We start from the raw sequence: 27,915 nt of genomic DNA, 5'->3' as shown, positions 1-27,915 counted from the left end.
AGGTAATCTAGTAAACAAATTTTACAGCGTAGTCTTTTGGTTCATCTGTTGAACATTACTACGCACACGCAGTGGCGCACCCAGGATTTAATATTGGGGCGCCCAAGGAGGAGAATGTAAATTAGTCCCATAGGATCTTTTTCTTCTTCACAGCCTAATTTCTCGTTTATCGGTCTTTTGTCTATTGCACTCGGTGTACCTACACCATGGTCCCCACATCCTGAAACGGGCCCTCAGGCTACGATATTTGGAGGCCCCCTACCTACCGCTAAGATTAAAGGCAGTGTGAAACACTACATTAACGTCCTGCAAATTGTGTTTCAATTCAAATTAAGGGTACTTATACAGTGAATTATTGGCGATTTTTAATACATCTACTTTAATAATGGAGCTGTCGAGTATCGACACATAATAATGAAAAAATATATTGCACAATTATATAAGTAATTGAAAATGTTCATGGTAATGAAGTATAATAGCGCCGCGACTTTTTTACTATTAAAGCTAATTTATGATGTGTGTTTATCTCACTTATCTGGTCAACCCGACACGCCGGGCCCCCCACAGCCCGGGCCCCCAGGCTAGAGCTCTGTCAACCCTCCCCAGCCATGACCTACACCACTCCGGAATTCGGGTGGATACCGAGAATTTTTTGACAGTTCCATTAGGGATTGGGTTTCTAAAAAAACCTGACATAAGTGTAAGATTTTTTTCTAAAAAGGGTGCTGGAGAATTATTACAAATCATTTTTTTTGCGTGTCTTTATTTGTAAGTACATGTTGGAAAGATAAACCTCTTTAATCGCATTTTCTTTATCTATGAATACCAGTAACATATTAGTCTATGCCAGTAACAATCTGTGAACTGTCAGATGACTCATGACTGTCAGTCAGTGTCAAAATAAAAAAAATGCGAAAATTTACCCTATGACTCTTTTTACATAATATACAATGATATTTCACGAAAACAATAACCAATGGTATGAAGATTAACACAAAATATACCTAATATATTTCGAAAATATATTAAATAACATTATAGGTATAGGTAAGTGAATAAATTCAATACCGAACTATTTTTATGGTGGTTGCGATTAGAACGAATGTGATCTCTTTCTTGGATGATTTTTTTTCCCCTCCTAGCTGCCTTTATGGACTTTGGCACGCAAACTACTCTATTTGATCCTAGTCAAATGAAAATTGGGATCTTTTTACTGGTTCTCCGCCACCGCTCGCTGTCATCTGTCAGTGAACGCAGTGTTGCCAACTGAACTATAATTATAGTACATTTTGGTTCACGTACTATTCGAAAAGTTACATTTTCGTCCGCGTACTATTAAAAAAGTATAGTACGTCAAAAATACCACAATTTTGAAAAATTTTATTAATTGAATTCGCCGGTTTGGTTAGGGGCTCATATGTTGCGATGTTTAAAGCTTCAATCACAGCAAATCGTAATAACGTGAAGCGAGAGACGTAGTAAGTGTAATGTAGGTGTATAATATAAATAATATAAGATCTCAGTGTGCGATATTAGTCTATGGACGTGGTTTTGCGTTGTATACTTACTCTAAAAAACTAACGTGACAGTTAATGACGGCGGCCGGTGTTAGCATTTTTCGGTCGTAAGAGGTGTTATAATAAAGCAGGGCATCAGAATTTGTCAAATTCTCCGTTATGTTTATGTGATAAACAAAAAACTTTCATTTTCTACACCTAATTTTTGCCGAAATACTATAATGGCTTGGACCGCGTACTATAATTCAATGACAAAAAGATAGCTAAAATCCAAAATGGCGACTGACAGATTACGATGACGGAGAACCAGTAAAAAGCACCAAAAATTGTGCCGGCTGAGAGAATATGCCTTATTGAAAACTATTGGGTATTGCTAATTAGAATTCGACCAGGGCCTATGAAACCGCCTTGCAAAAACCCTGAAAAATTCTTTGTAACGCAAGGCGGTCTTGGATGAATTCTAACAGATGAATTCTAACAGCATAGAAACTATTCTACTTAGTCGTTAACCTTTTTTATCCTCATATCTCACTTGAGTAAATATTTTTTTATAGGATTCTTGAACCGATGATATTGAAGAACTTGTGCAAATAAAAATGGAAAACTTGTGCAGAGTGTGCATGGAGGACGATGCTTCTGAGGAACTGTTCTCAATCAGCGATTCATCATTAAGATATTACCAGATGGTCACCGCCTGCACCGGAATATCTGTAATAATTATTCATCTATTGAACAAAAGTTATCGTATACAGTAAGATAGTATGCAAAAGAGCCCCATTTGATGTACAAATTAATAGAAATGATGTTATTAATTTTTTTCACTGTTAATTTAGAAATAACAATCACTTCGAAATGTTTAGTTATAATATTATTATGTAGTACTTATTCCTAATAACATTATAGCTAAACTCTCTGAAGTAAGTGTTTGTTATTTCTAATAAATAGTAATATTTCAAATTACGCAATAAAAATAAGTATTATGAACTATTATGTGTTAAAAAGAACAAAATACATTGGTATTTACAAAGATGTAGGGTGAATACCCTACCATCCAGCATGACTTGGCAGGAAACCATTAATTTATAACTACAATGTATCTTGCAACATAATATTGTTAAAATTGCAAAACAAGCGATTTATGTGAGTCAATCAAATTTCAACAGAAACCTAATTTAGCGAAATAATATAATAATTCAATTAATCAATAATATCGCAAATTAATAAATAATGCTATGTAAGTTTACCATGATATTATACACAACAGTTGTTTGTATGAAAATCAATCTTACACAATATTATTAAAACTGCATAATTGTTCAAATTAAAAGCAATTGTTTATAATTATTTACGAAACGAATCATGCATTGCACAATAAACTTCATAAGCATGATTATCAAAAATATTCAAGTAGTTGATGGCAGCATTTTCTATTGTAATGAATCAATATAAAACACAGAAGAAAGCAACATAGTCTTTCAGTTATCAAAGAGTTAGCCGTAAGGTTATCGTTCAGCTTCGCCCGGTCGAATTCGCGATTCATCAGAACGCATACTTGTGATTTCACTCATCTAAATTATAAACTGTAAACTTATCTGTAATAATTAAATTAATATTTATTTGGAAGGAGATAATAAAACCAGGGTTCATTTCATTCACGCATCAAATTCTGAGTTATTCATTTGGGAGTCAAACCAACCAACCCTGCCTGTTCCCTGTTTCATCTCACTTCTAAAAAGATAAATATTAATAGATTTTTATAGATTATAAATAATAGGTATTATATATTTTAATGTGACCAACAGCTCGAAGTTCAGTGGAACTCAAGAGGTAGAAATTGTTCAAAAGGTAGAACTCCAGGCTGGTGGATTGACGAGATATTAAAGTTCTGTGTGAGAAAGGTCCAGGGCTGATCCTGCCCAAACCTACATCAATTTATATTCTTTCGTTTGATAAGTACTTATTTACCTGTTGTAAAACTCATTCATTTGAAGTTTACTGTCAAACGTAATACTAAGATCCCTTACAGAATATGATGTTTGTAAGAGATCTCTACCATGCATCAAATACTGGAAAACAATACTCTTGGAGCTCTTGTAAATGGTAACATATTGCATTTATCAATATTGAAGTCCAGATTTTTACTCTTGCTCCAATCTAATATATTAAATTAGAGTTAACGACAATCGTCTAAGTTTACAAGCTAACAATTTCCAAGAAGGGTTCTGACGTCTGGCTTATTTTCTTACCCTATCTAGTATATTTGACAGTTGGGAACACAGCTCCCAAATAATTTTAGAATTCGATTTGACAATCCCATTGTAGCTTTTCCATTAGTTTTGATTGTTTTCGAGAAGTCATTGTAGAAACAGTTAACCTTTTGGCCTCCATCTGGTGCTGACATCACATAAAATATGAAATTGAAAATTGACAATTGACAATTTCATTTTTAAAATGAATTACAGAATATTAACCCATAGTGTGTTTTAATTTGTGCTACCAGTAGAAACAGACAATAAAAATTGCTTCATTATTTTAATTGTGTTTTTATTATCTCTTTCAGATAATAAAGAATGATGGCTTGCCACAGAGAATTTGCGTTACGTGCGTATGTGATATTACACACCTGTACAAATTCCGAAGCAAATGTTTGAAAACGGACACGTTGCTTCGAAAAATACTAGAAGATGACAATACTAATAAACTAGAGGAACTCAAGCAACTACCTATTCATGTGACCAACGAAAATAGCAAAGGTATATTATATAAAAATATCGATTACTAAAATGGCAATGGGCCGGACATATAGTTTGCCAAGTGGACAATCACTGGCCAAATACAGTCATACAGTGGTACTCAAAACGTCACAATTCCAGGTACATGGCAACGAAAAACTAGGGACCGACAGGGGAGGCTTTCATTTAACAGTGGATCGACCCTATCTGATTCTGATGATACTGGTGTATCATCACATGGGATTGATCCACTATGAAAGAAGTGGGTAGTCTGGTCATGGATTATTTGAGGGTTGCAATGAAAATAATACAACTTTTAAGAGCAATTGTAATTAGTGAAAACGTTTTTTTACGCATAAACAATTCTATAAATTAATATAAACACTAGATCGCGTTCTTGAAACGTTTTTGGTGTGATTAATTTGGTAGCCTAAGCAAAATTGATATTTTATAATTTGCCAGACTGAAATTAAGGCGAAGTCTTCACTGAGCCTTTTTTAAAGAGGCACCTAGCGGAAAAATACGAAGCTTGCCATTTGAGACATTTTTTTGATAATTTACAATTTCAACTGTATTAATGAATAAATATGTATCTGAAAACATTAAAAATAAAAATATTTTTTATTTTAAGTCAAAGACAAACTTACAATTGTAAAAAATGTAATAAAATGTGAATTTGTTCTATCGGTCCGCACCCTATTATTACATATATTTTATGGTCATATTTATTATTAAAATTTAGTTTATTAAGTTTTCGAAGCATCACCTAAGCGATTTTTGACAAATTCATAGTTTTAATATTTTTTATATCTATTTTAAAAAACATCGATTTTTATAAAAAATATAAATGTGTATAACTTGAAATCCTTTTTATTTATATCAAATCAATTATTTTTATAAATATAAATAAAATATTTCAAAAAAGGATTTCAAGTTATACACATTTATATTTTTTATAAAAATCGATGTTTTTTAAAATAGATATAAAAAATATTAAAACTATGAATTTGTCAAAAATCGCTTAGGTGATGCTTAGAAAACTTAATAAACTAAATTTTAATAATAAATATGACCATAACATATATGTAATAATAGGGTGCGGACCGATAGAACAAATTCACATTTTATTACATTTTTTACAATTGTAAGTTTGTCTTTGACTTAAAATAAAAAATATTTTTATTTTTAATGTTTTCAGATACATATTTATTCATTAATATAGTTGAAATTGTAAATTATCAAAAAAATGTCTCAAATTGCAAGCTTCGTATTTTTCCGCTAGGTGCCTCTTTAAAAAAGGCTCAGTGAAGACTTCGCCTTAAAACAAGGTCGTCTGCTTATAGCTGACATCTTTGTTTTTACTTTTCAATACGAATGGCATACTGCTGACTACATTTTTGTCTCAATCCTCAGTTATGTGGGAACAACCAAGAAGAAAGAGTAGAGAAGGTTTGTTTCAAGAGCTTTGCTACTATTGTCAATATGTACAGCAATTTTCCAATAGCATATTGTAACATTTCAGAATATCCAGACGAAACCAATGACAATTCAGTCAACAGAATGCAAACAAGACCTAAAAAAGTCGGTAATTATTCAGAAAGACCGAAGCGTCTCCTGAAAAAGAATCATCAAAGCGTCAGTCAGTCTTCGAAGGTCTTGCAAGATGACACACAGAGTGATGATAATGATGATATGGCAGATTGCAGTTCATCCGATTTCGAACCTTCGCATTTTGCGTCCGATGAAGAATGTGTCAGTAAAGATTTGGATATTCCTAAGGTATTATTTTAATTTAAAACACATACATATTAGTAAAATTCTTGGATTGAATGGGGCTTGAACCCACGTTGGTTGGATTCTGGGTCTGGGGAGAGCCTTACTTACTTCTTCTTCTTTCTTCTTTGGCCATATCCGCCCCTTAGCTGGAGCATATGGACACCACGCGGCGCCTCTAAGAATCCCTGTCGCTCGCCAGTCTTCTTGCTTCGTTCCAGGTCAAACCAGCATCCCGTAGCTCCGCCGTATACACTCTGTAGATTGTATTTAGCGGCCTTCCAGGTCGCCGGAATCCAGTCGGCTTGAAGAACAGGCAAGCCAGGTTAAAGTTCTCTTCTGGCATCCGCAGCACGTGGCCGAGCCAGGGCCAACGTCGCCTCTTCACTTTCAGCGTGATGAGAGGCTGCTTGGTGCGTTCTCTTATCTCCTCGTTGCTCCTAAAGTCATACCACCCCACCGCACACCCAGTATTCGTCGCAAACATCTGTTTTCGAAGCTCAGTATACGGTTGCTCTGAGCCTTCGTAAGGTGCCATGATTCGCTACCGTAAAGCAGCACTGTCAGAATGCAAGCGTCGAATAGGCGGCATTTGGTTTTGACCAAGTACAATCGTGAGTCCCAGACATTTCGCATCGAGTTGAATGTTGCTCCAGCCATTCCCATTCGGATAGCGAGGTCTTTCTGCAAAATGCCATCTCCCGTGATGTGTACCCCCAGGTACTTGAAGCTGTCGAAGCTCACGATGTTTTGTCCATCGCTAATCAGAGGGAAATCTGGATCAGGACAGGTGCTATTGCACAAGACGTTGGTTTTCTTCGCGTTGATTTTCAAACCAACGCGAAAGGAGTTGTTATGCAACCTGTCGATTGTCTCTTGAATGCCCTCGATTGAGTTGTCGAATAGGACAGCATCATCGGCGTATTCCAGGTTGCATAGCTTCACCGTGGGGGTAACAGGTATGCCTCGGTCGGGTGGTATTGACTTCCGTAGTATGAAGTCAAAGAGAATGATAAAGAGAAACGGTGCAAGGACACAACCCTGTCTGACTCCGGTCGTGACTTACTTACTTACCAAGTACTTACTATCCATGCCAATATTTCCTGACAAATATGCATCTGATGTGCTTTTCAAATTCTGTTGATAATGGCAACCATCTTTTGAAGTTATTAATTTTGATTCATAGATGGCATTAGTCAAAATTTAACCTGGCACTTTGTAATTCCCCTTTAGGAGCCATTATATTTTATAATACATATAACTGTTTGAATGTATTTCTTGTATAATTTGACGTATCTTTATAAGCAGATAAAAACATTCCTGATCATTAATGAATTATTTAAATTAAAACCATTCACCACCTAGCAAGAAAAAGATGTGTCTTTAAATCACACTTGGATCTAGGTTTTTTTCTTGTGATGAACGATTTACAGCAAAACCCCGTTAATACGAACATGAATTCGCTTTAAATTGAAATATTCACTAAAACTCATAAAATATATTTCCACTAACTTCAATGAATATCGTGTTCACATTTTGTATTTCGTCATTAATTTTTTTTTTTATTTCCGGTTCCATCAATTTCGAAATAACAAGGTTTTACTGTGTGTTATTTCACTATACACAAACTATAATATAATACCCGTGATCAGGGCAACCCATGGCAAGCAGGAGGTTCATTGGCGCACGGAACTTACATGTATTTTCTCACTCAGTTAACGTAACCCTTTTTTTTGCTAATATAGCAGGAGATTCTATGTGATACTTCAGTGTATGTAGGTTGCCGACCACTGGCCTATCATGACAGTGATTGTACACGGATAGTTAATGTATATTGTATTTTTCCAACAGAAATTTGGAAACATTGAACAGAAAACTAAACGCCCTCCCATCACCTTTGCGTTCTCGTGCCGTAAATGTGAACTAAACTTCCTGAGCTGGAAAGAATTGGAAGACCACAACAGCAAGCATGTAGCCACCACTGAGGAGGAGAGCCTGTCCTGTCGATACTGTGGATTTAAATTCAGCTTTCAGGGGTAAGCCAATATTTTTATGACAGCTACCGTTGAGGCAATCGCCACTAGTATTATGGGTCAAATACAAAATTGTCGCCATTGTATAAAACTAGCCAATTATGAATAGTTACCAGTTTCACGAAATAATAAATAACAATTTCGAGAATCAAAAATGGTGCCATTTTTTAAATATCGACTTTTCATTGATAAATAATGGTAAAAGTATAAAAACCGCGCTAAATAAATTGAATAATTGCAAATTTATAGATCGTACAGACTTTAATTCTTTTAATGATTGCTTTTATCAGTGGTTTATTTGAGTAAATGCACACCGCGGATCAGTAGCGAAGGGTGGAGGTAGGCTATTAAGATCCGCCATAAATAGTGCACATTAAACTTTGTCAGCCATACGTATTTGTTTTTATTGAACTAAGACTACAATTTACATATGGTGTTTCTCGTATGCATAAGCGAACCATAATTTCGATTGCATCTACTATAAGTAAAAGGGGAATCGCGGCGTGTGATTTAATAAATATCGGATCTGTGGCACAACCCTACTAGCAACGCGTTTTGGGTAACCCAAGAAAGCTTTGTTGAAAATTGACGTTTCGTTGATGACAATATATCGTCGCTTAAGAAACAACACCGCGGAAGTCAATTAATTAAAATTTTCAGGGGCAAACAAAAACCGTCTCAAAAAATTGAAAATTGATACCTTTTAACTTATTTTTTTTTTGTGTTTAGTTAAAAAAATGTTTTTTTATCTAAACGAATAGAAATAGAAAAGCGATAGAATAGAAAAGCGTGCTACGACGCTGGCGGCAGTTATCCGGTTAAATACTGTATTCACTTGATTTCTGTTAACAATACATATTCATATGATACCTGTAATAGTCCATTATGTGTTATGCATGACCACATAACACGTAAGCCTACTTATTTACATAAATGTGACTATGCGTAGAACCATAAAAGCATGGAACTGTAATATTCCTTCTTCCCAGTGTAGAGTAGTAAGGGAAAAGAATCAAATCAAATCAAATTTATTTATTTTACATATAATGAACATAACAAATTATAAATTCAAAGCGTTCACGACATGACAAAATAAGTGTTAATAATTTTTAAAAATAAAAATACAGAGAATAAGTAATAAAATAAGAAAATAAATAAAATAAGTAACAAAATAAAAGTAGATGGAAGCACACAGAGTGAACTTTGATAGACCCTATCTTAAAAACTTATAAAACAACGTCCACCTAAATTCACCCTCACGTAAGTGGAATATATCAATATCCGAAGCGATTTCATTAAACATGGTTACTGCCCTCCCGATTGGCATTACTAATGGCAGGTTAGTTTTGCACCGTGGGAGAACAAACAACGGATGCCCTCGATTCCTAAGGTAATTATCAGAGACACACAACCGAGAAGGAAACCATATGACATCTTAATATTTTGTGGGTATCTATATATAAATGATAAAAACTATTTTTCACGGTTCTATGCCTTCAGCAAGTTTTCTCGCTCTATGAGGCCGTGATCGACAGGCTAAACTAAAATTAAACTAAAAATTACTAGCCACTGTCGATTGATTCGCACAATCTAAAAAATTAAACACACAGTGACATCTGTTTGAATAATTATGAAATACTAAGCCACAGATTATCGGCTTTGCTCTACATTCAACGTATGTTGTTAAAAATCTATGGCCTGTCAGATACTACCATAGGAATGTTGTTAGGCATAGAAAAGGTTAATTCTGTTACAATATGCGTACATTTCCAGAAATATGCTTCCTCACTTCAACCAAGAACACAGTGAGATTCAGCGATTCCAGTGCGGCTATTGCGGAGAAAAGTTTAAGGAATTTAAGCAGCTGAGGAGGCATTTGACGGCTCACCGCCCTGGCGATACCGTCATCGATATTGCAGTCCCAAAAGAAGAAGATAATAAAACTGAAGAATTTAACAATTATGAAGGGAAAACAACTTTGAGACGAGGTACGTACTGTGAAGGTTTAAATGGGCCCTTTGCATGTTTCGGCTGATGTGTTTAATCCACGATCGGGCAGTTCAATCACAAAAAACAACTCAGCGTGTGTAGCAGTGGCGAGGGGTGGAGGTATGCTCTTAAGATCCGACATAATAGTGTACACTAAACTTTGTCAGTCATACGTATGTATTTGTTTTCATTAAACTAATAATACAAATTGCAGATGGTGCTAGTTAGTTTTTAAAAATCAATTAAACCCTGCCTAAAACAAACAATAATATTGAGATGTCCGGGGTTCAGCGGCTAGCTCAGGTGTCATAGAACCCCGGATTCACAAAAAAAGATGTTTTTTTAGTCTGTTAAATTAAATAAAACCACGTAGATTTTCTTGTGCGTAACTTGGTATTATATATTTTAATCTCTAGTTTGGCAAGGTTATTTTGTAGTTTTTACAGTTACAGTCGTCAGTCCGTATCGTTTGAAAACCGGACACTCACTAACTTTCTTTTTCTCTTTTTAAATTTCCCGTACCCACGCCGACCGGCAAAAAGGACTCTCGTGATTGGCCAAATTTTATCGCGTGATCTTTTTGATTTGACGAATCACGAGGACCATCTCGGCGCAGGCGCACGGAGATTTTAACGTTGCCGCCATGCGCGGCAAGATTTATTATATTTGAATAAGTACTTATATTTAATCTTAAAATTATCTCTTTAGTTTTAAACAGGGGTGTATCAATATAATAAACTATTTCTTTTATTCAACGAATAAGACACAAGATTTGAGAATGTAACATTCTATATATTGAACATACATAATTTGAAAACATCTCATGCATATAATATACACACTAGAAAAAATCTTTTTGTAGAAAAAAATATGACGCCCGATAGGACTTGAACCTGTATCCGCCGGGTTCGTGATAATTAGCGATTCTAATAACACAATTATTTGCATCTAACTTTGCCATTTGACCTCCGATCGAGCTGAAATAAACGCCAATATTTTTTTAATATACACATTCTAACAACATTTTCAATAAAAATGGGGGTTGCAGCATTAAATTCCGCGATTCAAGGCCCTGTATGCGGCGGCATTTTCCTCAAAAACTGACCCCATGGTGCAACGGGTTAAATCTGATATTCGAGACCACGCACTCCGGCTCATCGACCTCCGTCTACTGTCCAAATTTTGTCGAAATCCGACTGCGCGTGTGGATTTGTATAAAGAAAAACCGACGCGACGGTACATAGCCATATCCAAATATATTCTTCAAATTATAGTATAGATGTTTATTGCTAAGCAATAAATAATCTACCATGACGTGTCAAAGCTGGAATTCTGAAATGTAGCAGACTTTTTCCAATAATAAATATGATTTTTTCGATTTATAGAATATTGCATTGTTGTCTGGGTCAAAAACCATTTCGTATTACGAAATTCGAATTGTCCATATGGTTTTATATAAAAATGTCGTATTATGACGAATTTCGAATTAACAGGGTTCTTATTAACGTGGTTTTACTGATCAAATTAATTAAAATACAACACAAACTAATAAATAATATAATCTGAATAAATAACTAGAGTCGGTAGCTTAATTGGTAAATCACTCACCCAGATTGCAATAGACCTGCATTAAATTTTCACTCATTCCAACATATGAGTTGCCCATTTCCAAAAATGCAATGAATGCAACTGAATATCCAATTTTATTCCTTATTCAAAGTGGCACACACATATTCTATAAAGATTTCCAAAACTAGTCTTTTGCAGTCAGTATAACAGTTGAAAAATATCGTCCAATTTCAAAATGCATCTTGTCGTCTGGTGACAATTCTCAAATATCATCCTTTTCATTCTACAGAGTGACTATTTTGAAACTTTCGCTCAATACGAGAAAGTATATCATGTTCCCCAAAACTTTGTGTGATTGATAGTGTTTGATTGGAAAAGCTCTGTAGTTAAAATATTAAAAGCACTCGCCCAATGGCCCAAGGAAAAATGGTTTTTCTTGAGTTTCCATATACGTTTTTTGTGAATATCTCAACTCTCAATCTAACAACAAAATGGACAATGTGAATTTTAGAAATGGGCGACTCATATGTTTTCTAGGATTTATCTATTATATATGCCTCCGAGATTGTTGTTATATTATAAATCGCAATTTAAACATTAAAAAAATTTATTTATTCCAGAATTGCGCATACGGCTCGAAGTGTTGAAGTTGTCAGACCATTTTAAAACGGAAGAAAACTACCCTCCCAGTATAAAGACCGACACTTTGGAATCAGACAATGTAGCCAGTGAGGGAAATGACAATCTCCTTGGTTGTAAAGAGGAGACATATGATGACACCGACAATCTATACATATGCTACATGTGTGAACAACATTTTACAGATAAAGAAACACTGGAGGTACGGGCAAATAAATTAATTTATTTTTTTATTCATTTAAAAAAGACACATTGGGCACATAGCTAATTATTAATTCAAGACGTTCACAATGTGACATTTAGATTACAGGTAAATCAACTTAGTAAAGAAAAAACAAAGCAAAAGAAATAAAATAAAAAAAACAACAATAATTCAAGAAACATAGAAATTAAGCAATAAAATAGAATTTAAAAAACAAAATACATATTCCAAAGCTAAAAATGTCTACATCTCTAGGGAGTGCATTGACCAGCACCACGCATGTAATTGACAGGTGCATAAAAATTAAAATTTTCCAGAATATCAAGATTGGAAACTATACCACGTGAGAGCAGGGAAATGCTTTAAAAGCAGAAGTGACCTACGAGCTTGAAGAAAGTAATACCCCGTCCATCGAAATAGGCCAAACCGAATCGTTTATTACCCTCTAACCTTACGCTGTTTCCGTTTACAACCATTTACTAACTAGTTGAGCGTTCATGGAGCTGCGTGCGAAACTGTATACAGAAATCGCTTCGTGTTCCATAATGCTCCATTCAAATAACGGTGTTTGTACATGCACGTCTATTTGAAACAAGTATTCGTTATATAAAAACCGATAAATAATTTTTCTCTATGGTCACTTTTTGATGTCTATGGGCACTTAACTGTCAAATAAACGATAAATTTTCGCATTTTGCCGCTAGATATCCCTAGTAGTCCCTATATTATGTTGAACTCGCTATTACATACTTTCATATTTCTTTTATTTTTCGATTTAATACTACATTATGGCCGGATAATCCGAATGCCGAATAAACGTTATTGAATAAATATAATCATTACAATATTTATTTATAGGAAATCTCTTAACATGGAAGGTAAACAAATAAAAGTAAATGGTTATCGTGATAGTATACCTACCTATCATATAATTATTATGCATAAATCGATTCCAGCACAATCCTGTGAATTGAGTTGTTAAAAATATAATATTATATTTATTAGATTTTCATGAATTTGCATCTGATTTGTATTTACTAACGAGACTGATCTCTAATCGGACTATGGAGGAAAGTTTATCAATTCATCACTAAAAATTTATTCTAAAAAAGACCCGTAAGTAGGTCTGTAGCAATCATACCACTCAGCATTAGATGAGTGACACACTTTAATATGTATGTTTTGTTGTTAAAACAAAAGAATAGAGCAATAATATTGTCAACATTTCCTCAATCATAACTAGATCAGTAGGGTCTGTTATGATTTGTTAATTGCCATAATATCTCTTGTAAATATATGTAAATAATGTAAATATAATATAAAATATAATAATAAATAAATAATAAAAAAATGTAAATATACGCCCACGGTGGCCGCGTGGCTTAAGCGTTAGACTATCACGCCGTGGGTCCCAGGTTCAAATCCTGGGTCTGGCAAGTACACATATTGTTTTTCAATTTGTGTGAGTCAGGGTATGGACCTAATAGGTTGAGCAAGTGGCTGACATCCATTTCTCGTAAAAAAAAAATCTGTTAATACAAACCTCTACTCTGTGGAGGCCCATATGATCCTATTAAGATCGGACATGGTCGAAAAAAAAAAATATGTACTGCATTTGTATAAATTGGAAGAACAAAGCATGAATCCTCACTCAACTCATCTAGTCTGTCACGAGACGCACTACTATTGTCACGAGTTCTTCACTCAAGTTAACCATCACTCCCAGTTACAACCAATAAACTCCTCTCCAAACAACCACGCAACAACAACCTTCTATCTCCTCCACCTCATCTACCGCCAAAGGTCTTTATGTCTCATATGCTCAGGTTTGTACCATACCGGGAAGGGATAGTTATCCACGAACTTGCATAGTGCAAGGGCTGAGATACTTGAGTGTTTGTAGTTCAGCTCCCCATGTATAGCTGCTTAACTTTCTCAAAATCCATTCTTCACATCACATGTAATGAATTTTACTGTATTTTTTTATAGTCACACTTCATGGAAGAGCATAAGACGGATAATATCAACAGTAGTAGCAATCCATCCGGTGAAGAAAATTCAACTTCATTTGAAAAATCAGTAACCATAGACAATGAAGAATCAGGTATAACCTTTTGTTAATCATTTAATTTGGTATACATGGACAAATAGACAATTTGATCATAGACCATTGAGCTAATAACTATCAAGAGACCGCATTTCATAATAACATTGAGGCAAGACCTGGCTAACCTCACTTTTAATGTTGTACTAGTATCTCCTCCGCCTTAGTCAGTACTCCCCCGTTGTACCCAGTATTCTGATTCATACGCTAATACTGGGCACAGGAGAGGTTTATATCAAAGTTTCTTTTGGTCATCTTCTTCATAACCTTTTGAGTTTCTACTAAAATAATACCTGTTGGCGATTTGCTGATTTATTTCATCACTTGAGTTATTATTATGTATTTGATTGATTTATTTACTATGATGAATTATCATTCGCTATATACTCGTACATGAGCTCTATAGGCTTGTTGATGAGCCTTGTGTCGCTAATTAATGTATCAAAATCTAACGTCTGCGCTCGACCAGCCACTTGACATGTATGGATGAACAAGAACCGACAAAGTGTTCACGTTTAATGGCGTAAAAGAAAAATAGAGGCCAGGTAGCCTTCAGTGGCTTGGTCTACAAAGATACTTTCAAAGAAATGGAAGTGAGCGACTAGAGAAGAAGAGCGGAGGACCAAACCGAATGAATAACTCTGATTAGGGCGGCCAAGATCTGCCCCGGGCTGTAGTGTCAGAGGGGAATAAAGGAGTTCTTGAATGGTTTAATAGCTGATTATTTAAATAAATCAGTTTATGCATTAGTGTACTGATTTTTGGCTCTATAGTGACAGCCGCCCCAGTAAAATAATTACGTTTTGTAAATAGAAATTAACTAAATGTATTCAGTTTCGGATAAATTAAGATTTGATTATTTTACACGCTATGTGGCCCAATGACAATCAATAGTATATTGAGACGGTTTTGCAGTAACAGAAGTGAAACAATCACATAGAACACCTAGGCTTTGAGAAAATCATTTAAATGTTTTGTGACCTTACCGGGAACTTGAAGCCCCACGATTAGAAGCCAGTACCGATTTTCTACACAGGAATTAATAATTTATATTGTAATAGATAAAAATTTTGCTGTTTGCTAAGGCTAAGCTTAAATAATCTGTAGAGTCTGTAGGAAAGATATATAATATTTCATTATAATGTCCTTTCTTTTTTTAACCTCGAAATCAAAATTGCATGACCACATAAAATATTTTAATACAATATGAGAGTATTATTGTGTATGTTGTCATAAGACTTTTTGTTGTTATACTACTTTTGGCGCGTTTGGGAAATCAGATCAGAGTGTATTTTTGGCGTGTGACATGACGTAACTCATAATTTATTTTGTCACACGAAAAAAAACGCACTCGATTGGATTCGAACCACCGATTGTTCGATTATCAGCCGAACCCACTACCTTTACGCCACAGTATGATACTGCAATCGTGACGATTATACAGTATAATATTATAGTTTGGAATTGTTACGTTGCCTAGGCAGCGAATTTATTATTGTCGGCCATTTGCAATTCCTCCGTAAACAAACGATTAAACGTCAGAGTGACAGTTGGTACTTTAAAAATACAAACAACGAAAAACCATTATATAATTTAGTAATATAAGTTAAAGTGTATAGAAATAAACCAACGGCGTTCCAATAAGCGGTCCCTTTTCTTGAGTGTGTAATTTAACAAGATAATTAAGAGCTAGTCAAAGAATCTAGTTTATCACAAGTTTTGATTTTGTTTTGTTACGCCAAAGAAGTATAACTTCTAACGCGCATACATAAGTACACACACCGAATTTTTATTTTCAGCTGTTGTAAAAGAAGTACAAAATGAAAGCAATATGGCCACCGTTTCAAACAGTCCGATTATTGTTCTTGCTAGTGATTCTCCAAAAACCATAGATAAGCGAGAAACATCGAAATCACATGATCTGGCGGAGCCGCCATTGAAAAAGCCGAAGAAAAAAAAGTGTAATAATTATTTTTGTTATTTATATTTAAAAATTTTGTAATCTTCAATGTCGTCATCGTTAATATAATGGCATCTGAATCATTCGATCTTCACTTCCACTTACGTTCAATCTCGAAATACATAAAATATTTTAATACAATAATTGAAGAGTATTATGTATTGTAAACGTCGTCATGTGTTGTTTTTTTTGTATTTTCAGCTCTCCTAAAAGAAGTACATAATGAAAGCAGTATGGCCGCCGTATCAAACCGTCCGATTACTGTTCACGCCAGTAATTTACAACACAATTCACCAAAAACCCTAACCTTACCAATAAAAATAACAGTAAAAAAAAATTATTTAGGTAATTATCTTTAATATTTATATTTTTAAAATGAGTGTATGTTAAGCACGTATGACATAAGTGAAACTTTTTGTTTTCTCTCCGTTTTCATAAACTTCAACATCGTCATTGTCAATCGCCATCCAAATCTTCACTTCTACTAAAGTTCTCCGCACACTCACAAAATTACTATGTATCACTTACATAGTCTTGTGAATATTTCACGAGTGAAGAACTACAAGGTTATAAGTGTTTTGGAGAAACAAAAGTAACAACAAGGCAGGTTAAAATTCGACTTCATTGTTAGGTTTGTTTTGTCAAAAATAAACACTTAGAACCTTGTATCTAGTATTAAGCTTGCGATTTGTGTACGTATGCCGGGTCGCACCTACAAACCCGTCAAATCAGTCAATGTGATTTTATTGTCATTCAGAAAACACGTGTAACTTAATCTACTGCCGCACACGGCGTCAACGCAACATTGTTGCTTGACGAAAAATTACAATAATAAACAACTGTGAGAGTCTCAAACATTACAGACCTACAAACTTATCTGAAGGATGGGATGGAAGAGCACTGTCAAAAACTACCCAATCAAAACTCAAAACTGAACAAAATTTGACATTCGAATGAAATTTTCAAAATGGCGTCCTATGGCAGTTCGTAGTTCAATTTTTGGCCAATCTACAGATAAGTTTGTAGGTCTGTACATATGAATTTAAATATTTTTTCATACATCCTTGGATGGACTTTCACCTAGTTCATAGTATTGTTGTTTCAGCTCTCAAGGAAGATGCACTTCATTGCAGTATTTGTGGAAAACGGTTCAAATTCAAGAGTGAAGTGAAAAGGCACCAGACTTCGCACGATCCCGATAAACCATACCACTGCATGGTAATAGTTTGTTTCTTAATTGAACGGCCATGCATGTGATATCATGATCATCATTAACCGGAGTCAATCCACTGCTGGATGAAGACCCTTCTAGCATCTTTAGTTGTTATTCAGTTGTTCTTTTCCTGTTAAATACTAGTGCCGAATTTGACAAAATATGTGAATCGACGGGTTTTTGGGCAGCCCTGTGCTCATTAAAAGTGTCATGAGCGAGTTTATTCACCAAAATCTGTCGACGTCATAGTCATCAAATATTTATCTTGATTTTTGTTGTAAACAATATGATTGGGCCAATTATAATAGCGCTAATCCCATACATATTCCTAACCTACCTCCCACAATCATTGTTGTGCATCCAAGCATGTTATAAACCAGGGATGGCGAACCTATGACACGCGTGCCACTAGTGACACGCGAGATGATTTTGCATGCCACACGAATCATTTTGAAGAGAAAAGAAATTACTATATTGTATGTTTTTTTTTAAAAATAAATATATATAAGTACTTATATCCTTATACCTATATAATATTGAAAAATAATGACGACATAGCCATGCGTAGTTTCTTCGGTTTTTCATATTATGTTTACCAATCGATGCGCAAAAGTTCGTGCATAAATGACAAATCGCATCGTATAATAAATAGCAAGCAAATCCTTTTCAAGAATTATCATTATGTTTAATGTAAATATACAATTGCATAGGTCGGTTCTTAGGATCGGGCAATTAAAATATTCAATCAATAAACGTTATGAAATTAATTATCGGCAGTCGTTCAATTATAATAACTGCTTGTTATTTTGCCTCAAACATAATCTCTAAAAATGGAAAACCGTTCAGTGATGGAGAATATAATATGAAAGAAGAGTGGTTTCCACGATCTCTTTGAAAATTTTGAAAACAAGGAAAATAAATCAACGAATAAAAGATATGCCTTTGGCTAGAAATACGATGAAATATTTATATAAATTATATAAATATCAAGAACTCAATTATAATTTAGAAACCTTTTTAATGGGATTCTTAAAAACTATTTTTTAGAAAGCTTTTCTTATCGCCATGAAAAACTGCTTGGCACGTCAGACATTCGAAAAATATTATTTGGGAAATTTTGGCACGCATACGTAAAAAGGTTCGCCATCCCTGTTATAAACAATGCAGTTACCTTCAGAACATCACAGTGACTCCATCATAAAACAATAACGAGTAACAATTATATGGCCCGCCGCGCGCCCATCAATTTAACTCAGTAAATTCATACCATATAACCCAGTGGTGGCGAACCTATAGCATGTGTGCCACTAATGGCATGTGAGATGATTTTTCATGGCATGCGAATGTTTTATTTTCAAGAGAAAAAAAATACCTTTAATAATAATGACACTATTTGACAGGAAAAAGGTGTGTACCTAATGTCGTTTTTCCTGGTATTTAAAATGTTATCAGATTGTATCCCATCCAGTAAAACTTTTGAACCAAAAAAGAATATTGTCAGTTTATATTGTTAAAGCCGCCGGAATTGCCAGAACAACAATGAGGTCACCTCACGTGTATCACGCTACATCATCAACCGCACGAGTCAGAGAACGTTTTTTTCTGCAAGTCTACACGTTTTCGACTTACGTCTAAACTGCGTGCTCTTTGTTTTTAGTGGTTTTCTCTATGGATTTTCTATTAAATTTATTATTTATGATCTGCTGATTAGGTTCTGTTCAAAATATTATCAGCTATGCATACAATATCACAAGTACTTTTACCGTACGCACACGTATAAACTGTTAAAAATAATTGAAATTACTATGAATCGTGAAAAAATATTAATAAATTAGAGTCAGCACTTTCCATACTTGGATAGAGATAGTGATCATTCAAAATATATTGCAAAATGACAAAATCATCAACTAAATTTATCAGCATGACAGCATGTGACGTGATGGTAATGTGTTCGCCCCTTCTCAAAAATATTCACATTTGCCACAGCCTCAATGCAATTGGTAGCGCGCTTGACTATCAACCGGGTCTGCAGGGTGTTTTTTGTTACCTCAGCCGGATTCACTCTACTCCACGCTTCTATTTACTTTCCAGAGAGGGCGGTGCCGCTGGTCATTTGGCACGGAGACAGAGCTCGCGATTCACATGAAGGTCAACCACCCAGAAGATGGACAGTACCACTGTGACATATGCCAGAAGAATTTTAAGCATCCAAAGAGTTTGAGAGATCACATGTTACAGCATGGACCCGCTAAGCAATATATCTGTACATATTGCAATAAAGGTATTGTTGCAATTCATAACATATTACATATTGTCAAGATCTGTGTGTCTAAAGGGGCCCGTAAACGAGCATCGAAAATTGCAGATTGCCGATACAATTGCCAAAAAAATGGTGCAACCATTGCCCAGTTGCTGGTATGACCCGAGGTCAGTGTCAGGCAAGTGAGGCCGATGTATTTTGTGTAGTATTAGTGCGGTGTGTAGTTTTGTGCAGTTTTGATAGTTGGCCTATTTCATATTTGGATCATTATATAGTTTGACTTCGACATTCCATAGCTCCGGACATAAATAAACCTCATTAATAAGCTCCAATACCCTGTCGTTTGTCCATTTATTCATTAGTAATAACACCATAATATTATTAATAAGGACACGGCGAAAAATTATAATAATGTATTGTCGAATCGGCTGTCACTACAATGTTTTTATTGTTGCTAGGGGTGAGGTCAAACAGAGACGCACATATGGAGCAGAGCGAGAATGAAATAGATTTATCTAGCAATCATTTCCGTATTTTCGATTACGTTCGATATTCGATATACCGACCAACCATGCTGCCAGAAAGCAAAAGCAATACAGTAAAACCTCGTTAGTAAGAACACTGATAATTCGAAATTCACCGTGATTCGAAATTTTCGCGAAAAAAAAAATTTTTGAACATTATTTTCATATAAAACCATACCTTTAATTCGAATTTTAATATTTTTCCCCCATACATTTTTATAATTCGTAATTCGAATTTTTTTTCGATTTCCGGTCCCATGGAATTTGTATTAACGAGGTTTTACTGTACTTAACTGCAGTTATAAACGGTTTTACACAAAGTTTCAACTAAATAATAATGCCATAGTAGTATTATTGGCTGCTTATCTCAAGCTGCAAATTGGAAAATAAATGTCATCAGTTCTCTGCAACTCAGTGGTCCTGTTTTTGGTATTTATTTCATACATTTAGGCTCTAACTTATAGAAAAAAGTTTTTTTCAACATCTTTGGCATATTGTCTATTTTATAAAGACGAATATTTGTTTTTCTGTGACCTGCTTTGGCGGAAACTTTATGCATGTTTAAATGCTTTGTTATTATCATCTCTGCTCACCGTTGACGCACAATCTCGATCTTTCCAGTTTTCACCAATCCTGAGTACTACAAGATCCACCTCAGACTTCATACGAAAGAGTTACCGTTCTTGTGTCAAACATGTGGAGCAGCCTTTGCTACTAAAGACAGGTAACAAAATGCATAACTAACCTTATACATTATATTGTTCCCAGTTTAAAAATACCTATATGTCATACAAAAAGATTAGTTAAAGATCGTAGTTAAAAGTTACATATTATTATGATTAATTTTTAGTCCTGTGTTTTCTTCACTTTTATTGCTCAATCACCGTGCGATTCAAGACCCTACCGAAAGCCCACCTCCACAATAATCCCAAAAATGAAGAACTCATTGATGGCTGGAATTGTCTGTATAAGTTTCTATAATCTGCTAATGAGAATCAGTTTCGAATAATGCTGACGCCGAAAATAACATTGTTTATCACATATTTTTCTTGCATACAAATTTCACTTCAGCAATATTTATTATGTAATACATATTATAGTGAAAATGCATTTTCTCACCGACGGCCTGGGACACGGACTGGGAGAGTAAGCATTTTCAATCGTGATGGGTATCAATAAAAAGGCTATCACGATTGAACTTATATCTCAATCTGTATCTTATCTTGGTAGAGAACGTCACTCTGTATTACTGTACTATATACGAGGGTGGGTCAATAATTCCTTTGAAAAAAGCATTAAAACAGTTTTTATTTTTGTATTTTTTTTTATTTCTCAACATAATCTCCTTGGAGCTCAATACACTTGGTTAGACGTTTCTCAATTTTTTTTTAAACCGTCAGAAAAATAAGTTTTCGGAAGGTCCTCAAAATAAGCATTTGTCCGATCGATGACTTCTTCATTTGAAAAAAAACGTTGTCCACTTAGCCATTTTTTAAGTTTGGGAAAAGGAAAAAGTCACTGGGGGCTAAATCTGGCGAATACGGTGGGTGGTCGACCAATTCGAACTTCAATTCTTCAATTTTAGCCATTGATCGTAAACATGTGTGAACACGGGCATTGTCCTGATGAAAGAGGATTTTTTTCCTGTTTAAATGAGGCCGTTTTTCTTCAATTTTGTTTTTTAGCTGGTCCAATAAAGATGCATAATAATCCCCTGTTATTGTTTTTCCTTTTTCCAAATAGTCAACGAAAATAATTCCACGTGCATCCCAAAATACAGTAGCCATAACCTTACCAGCTGATTTTACGGTTTTCGCCTTCTTTGGACATGGTTCGCCTTTCGCAATCCACTGCTTTGACTGTTCTTTCGTCTCGGGAGTATAGTGGTGTATCCATGTTTCATCTACAGTCACAAAGCGACGAAAAAATTCATCCGGATTGCGTTGCATGAGCGACAACAGGGCTTTAGAGGCCACCACCCTATTGCGTTTATTGTCGACTGTGAGCAAACGCGGCACCCATCTTGCAGAAATTTTTTTCATGCCCAATTTATCATGTAAAATAGAAATGACGCTACCTTTTGAGATCCCTGTAACCTCAATTATCTCACTCAACTTTAATCTTCGGTCACTTAACACCATATCGTGGATTTTATTGATCATTTCTGGTGTAGTCACCTCTACAGGACGTCCTGAGCGTGGTTCATCCTTTGTTGATGTACGACCACGTTTAAATTCATTTAACCAGTTATAAATAGTTGCAAGTGAAGGAGCAGATGTGCCGTGAACTAAATCCAACTCATTTTTTATTTCCTTTGCTGTTACCCCTTTTATATTAAAATGTTTAATAACAGCTCTAAACTCAATTTTTTCCATTTTTGTAAACAAGCAAATTTTTTTTTTAAATGTACGAGAAACACACAACAACCCGACCAATCTGATTGAAACTTCGCAGCATACTGAATCGGTAGTGCCGCTGCATGAAAACAAACCGCTTACAGTACTAGTCGCGCCACCTGTCGGCTTTTCTAAGGACTTATTGACCCACCCTCGTACCTACCTCGCTGTTATCTTTTATCGTTGTATCTATGTAAACTGTACATCTCAATCTGTCAAATAGACTCACCATCTCCGCCAACAACTACCCGTCTTCATACTTTAGTTCATTCTTCACACAGCACTCCCCTCGATCCATCATCATACACACTTACAACCAACAAGTTATTAACTCAAAGCGTTCACGATATGTCATAAAGTAAGTGTTCACAATGTTCAAATAAAAATACTGGGTGATAATTAAAAATAAAAGTACATGGAAGCACACAGAGTGAACTAGGTTGATAGACCCCTAAAAACTTAAAAAACAATGTCCACCTAAATTCACCCTCGCGTAAATGAAATATATCAATATCCGAAGCGATTTGATTAAACATAGTTTTTGCCCTCCCAATTGGCATGTTAGTTCTGCACCTTCGGAGAGAAAACAATGGATGGATTTCTAAGATAATTATCAGAGACACACAAGCCAATACCACCAAGAATGGCAGAGTTTCCATTTACGCCGCATATAAGTCGGAAAAAATGTGTAGCTAAATAAGGATCCCTTCTAAACTTTAAGCTACAGTATGTAAACCTAAGAGAAAGTCAGTCGGATAGAGCCACGGATAATATCAATACAGCCGAAAGTAAAAGTGTTTCAAAAAATTCTTCTGGACCCTCTCCACCATTAGGCCGTACTTCAACTGATGCAGGACCCAGACAATAGACCCACTCTCAAGTCTGCTTCAATTATACCTAGCCTCAACTAAACCATAAAAGATTAAAAATATTCTATTTTATAGATAGAAGAATATTTTTTATCTAGTACAGTACTCTCTCAGTAATCCGCCACGCCAAAAACCAGACAAGTGTCCAATTAGTGAAAGCGACGGTTTAGCGATTAGTGCGTACATACAAAATATGGTAAAAATTAAAACGGGTTTTCGTTTGTGTATCCCGGTTGCATTGGAGCACGGCATAATTGTGATGCGGTCCTTGGGCACTTTCCTCCCTGGTACATTACTTTCATCGCGATGAACGTACGTTTTACGAAGGAGAAGTTTCCAAAATAAACCCGTCTCATCTGCGTTGTATACTTGTACGCGGCGGACTACTGAATTTGACAATCGAATACCGGCGAATTATAAAGCTTGATTTTGTGCTTTCAACTAGTAAAAATAACGGCGGATTATAGTAATTGTCAGATAATCGAGTGGCGGATTACTGAGAGTGAACTACTGTATCTATTATGGTTTTTATTATTAATGCTGGATCTTCACAATCCACCTGCGCCCTCGGCTACTGGCCCATACTGTGTCATAAGTGTCGGTAGCAAATAATGTAAATTATTCAATATTGATTTGGTTATGCATTCTTTCAGATTAAAGAATCATTCTTGGCGTCATACAGCTGTGCGGGCCTTCTCCTGTGACCAGTGCAAGTCGAGTTTTAAAACTGCACCAGAACTGAAAGATCATAAGAAAGTACATACAGGTGATTTCATACTTTTATTGTTTCTGTAATAATTACTATGTGTTGAAAGCAGAGTTGGTAATGGAACCGAAACTATTGTTTGACTGGAACTCTCGGATTCTTAACCTATCCCATGCGAGCGGCATCTAGAGATGCCAGAGATCGGCGTCTACGTAGCCCGCGAGCGGCATGTAGAGGTGACAGTAAGTTTCTACTGTTGTATTTTCGTTATTTGGTAAGCAACAGAGACGAAATTTGTTTTACGAACTTGCTTCATTATTATTCTACTGACATCTGTCGATTTTTGTCATCAACATTTTTGAAATAGTCCGGAATATAGCAAAGCCTCAACCCATATGGATTTTGTTCAAAATCGAAATAATTATTCCTGTCGATTCAAATTTCCCGCCAGTTGTTTGCAAAATATGTGTCATTTACGACATATGATGTCATTTACGACTTCAGCTAGTTTGGAATAGTGCGGTGATATTATTTCAACAGTGTGTGTCTGGTTTTGTACGGTTATCGATACCATTCAGTTATCATTCGGCTTTTATAAACCAAAGCCAATTTTGGTGTTTTGAAATAAAAATTCTTTACCATAACGATGGACTAACTGAGGCCTGAACATTTGTGTGTAAAAGATTCAATGCTGAGCTCTAAGGTCAGTTGGAGCCAGTTACTCCAAAAATTAATTATTCAATTCAACTGACTTCAGTTTGCTGTCGAATGAAAGCCTTTTCTATCTCGCTTCACTGAATCTTCAATATTTCTTTATAGGCGAGCGGCCCCACCTGTGTCCCGTGTGCGGAAATTCGTACACAAGACTATCCATAGTCAAAAAGCACGTTAAAAAGATGCATAAAGACACCATTCTAGAGACGGTGATACGCAAGTGCGATATATGTGGCAACCTTATACCTGTATCGGAGCTAGACCAGCATATGAAGGTAAGAAAACGGCTAATAATCATTCCTCATAAGTTTTTTGATGTGTGGACATCTTAGCTCGTTCCTCATCATACCAAAGTTTCATTTCAGTATGTTATTCCAAAAAATAGGAAGAAAAATGTATAGATATTAGCCATGTGATAGTTAAATTTCTCCATGGAGTGATTGTGTGGAAATAGTGACAATATCTCAAACTGCTTAGGTCATGCGTGTGAAAAATTCACACAATTTTTAAATATCATTATAAACCATTTCTTTTACTCAACGAAATAATTCACAAGATTTTGAGAATGTAACATTCTATATATTGAACATACATAACTTGAAAACATCTCAGATATACCCACTAGAAAACATCATATTTGAAAAAAAATACGATGCTCGACGGGATTTGAACCCGTATAACCACCGGTATCGCGCCAACTGTACATTAACCAATTATGCTTCGAGCCTCCTATCTAATTATTCAAATTTAGTTGGTATATATGTGATATGTTTTCAAGTTATGTAGGTATTTTGAATATTAGTCGAGTCGTGAAATAATTAGACATCATCTGGTAATAGATTTTGTTAAAAATATTTCTCGCTTGCAGATTTCTACAGCTCTGGTTCCGTGCAATGTTTTGTAGTATTCGGCAGAGGATAGGTATTGTAGATGAATAACGGTACCTAGTAGTTGTTCGTGATGATGATGATGGAGGAGGCGAGAATTTATTTAGTGTTTCAAATAACTACAAGGGTACAATCGATGCAATATAATAAATATAACGGTAATTCGGTGCGATGTGTCTTTAACGGAAACTTGTGCTTGCCCTATGCCCCAATGTTGGGACGTGACAGGGTGAAAGAAGAAGAATATTATAATTGACATCTGGGTTACAGGAATCAGATGACAGCCACAGTTTGAATTTTTTTACTTTCTGATTTCTTAATCCGCATTTCTTTTGTTCATTTATTAGATCCATACCACTCGGTACAGCTGTATCCTGTGTTCCATAACTTACTCGCTGGCCAGTGAGTTGGAGGCCCACAACAAGACACATTCCATGGAAGATAGGTAAATTTTAATTAGTCAAATATGCTTTAGTTCTTGGTTGAGGATGTCCAATAAATGACCGCTCACTCCAACTTCCAAGAAAAGTTTCATGCCATTAGCAAAGTACATTATTTGTAATTTATAAAAATCGTGTTTAAGTTGTATATAATTTATGTTTGTTGTCAGATCGCACGTGTGTGGCAAGTGTGGTTCCAGCTTCGACCAGGCAGGCCACCTGCGAGGGCACATGGCGAAGTGTTACGTAGTCGGCGACATCTCTCTGCCGTGCCCGCACTGCCCCAAAAAGTATATCAGCAAATACCTTCTCGCATCACACATAAAGACTCATACTGGTGAAAAAAAGGGTCTATAAAAAATTCTGTGTTTTCAAAGACTTTTATTAAGAAAACCATCCCTACTACAGGCGGTTCTCGACTTTCGTATTCTGCTCCAGGTAAAACCCCATTGATCCACTGCTCCAACGCTCTGCATATTTTATAAAGAAATTCATATTTATGGGCTTTAGCACTCATTTATAAAATATTGTAGATTGCCTAACGATCAAGACTCGTTTTTTTTTACCGGAAGTATTCACAAAGTTGGAGACACGGGGATTTCGCATAACAGAGTCACTGGAAATGGTTGAAGATGTTAAAAAATATTGTCTACCATCCCAAGTGTGATGGGAGCCATAAACGAAAAATTTGCCAATATTTTATCCAGAAATCCAGATTTAGAGAATCTACAAAATTGATACTTTACATAACTTAGCAGGTGTGGATTTACCAGAAAAAGTAAAGTCAACTCAGACACCTTAATTTAAATTTTGCCCAATCACCTGTGGACGTTGAGAAGCAGTTTTCCGCATATAAACAAATATGTGCCTACTGGCAGATATGCGAAAAAATTTAATGCCAAAACACATCGAAAAAATTATTGTTCCGGACAAAGAGAAATAGTTAAGTGTGTCGTTTCTGTTTCTTAAAACTGTGTTTAGTTTTATATTGTATTTCTTATTTAATTATTTGCACTTGTAAAAAAACAATTTTCTAAAAACTTTATATTGGTTATTTGTGTTTTTTTTTTGTTGATATTGTATTACATTGATTAAAAGTAATCATGTCCGGAAACTTGTACGTATGCAGTTCGCCGTATCAGACTTCACCGTGAAATGTTGTATTGAAAATCTTATATGGTCGTATATTAAAGACCGTCCAACCTCTTTGAGTCGTATAGTACTGACATACAAAATTCAATTTTTAACTGCATATTTGTACATGCATGCATAATCATGTTTTTTGTTGCATATAAATCCGCTCCTTAATTATTATAATTACTTACGATTAATGAAAATTTGGCACTAACGTTAGTTGATTCAATAAATATTTTTTGTACAATTATAAA

General features: G+C 35.2%; 1 protein-coding gene across 1 annotated transcript; it reads left to right on the top strand.

Moving 5' to 3' along the window:
* The first annotated feature begins 838 nt into the window (after nt 1-838).
* Nucleotides 839-27,915, top strand: LOC147069109 (uncharacterized). Its single transcript, XM_085951358.1, has 17 exons — nt 839-1,047; nt 2,072-2,227; nt 4,078-4,270; nt 5,772-6,028; nt 7,895-8,058; nt 9,829-10,043; nt 12,234-12,454; nt 14,444-14,558; nt 16,358-16,519; nt 16,720-16,863; nt 17,624-17,736; nt 19,823-20,012; nt 21,137-21,239; nt 24,434-24,546; nt 25,306-25,475; nt 26,435-26,532; nt 26,698-27,915. Exons 2-17 carry the CDS (start codon nt 2,114-2,116, stop codon nt 26,882-26,884), a joined length of 2,559 nt encoding a protein of 852 aa, XP_085807484.1. The 5' UTR covers nt 839-1,047; nt 2,072-2,113; the 3' UTR covers nt 26,885-27,915.

The sequence above is a fragment of the Rhyacophila brunnea genome, unplaced genomic scaffold (genome assembly GCF_057557595.1).
Source record: "Rhyacophila brunnea isolate RB1 unplaced genomic scaffold, BYU_Rbru_1.0 scaffold_24, whole genome shotgun sequence".
NCBI classification, from domain to species: Eukaryota; Metazoa; Arthropoda; class Insecta; order Trichoptera; family Rhyacophilidae; genus Rhyacophila; species Rhyacophila brunnea.
This window is presented reverse-complemented; position numbering and strand designations above follow the sequence as displayed.

Excerpts from the sequence above, each read along its gene's own strand:
- LOC147069109 (XM_085951358.1), top strand. The coding sequence starts at position 2,114 with ATGGAAAACTTGTGCAGAGTGTGCATGGAGGACGATGCTTCTGAGGAA. Across the intron at positions 2,228-4,077 it reads CCGCCTGCACCGGAATATCT|ATAATAAAGAATGATGGCTT; the intron begins GTAATAATTATT and ends TATCTCTTTCAG. Across the intron at positions 24,547-25,305 it reads TCATAAGAAAGTACATACAG|GCGAGCGGCCCCACCTGTGT; the intron begins GTGATTTCATAC and ends ATTTCTTTATAG.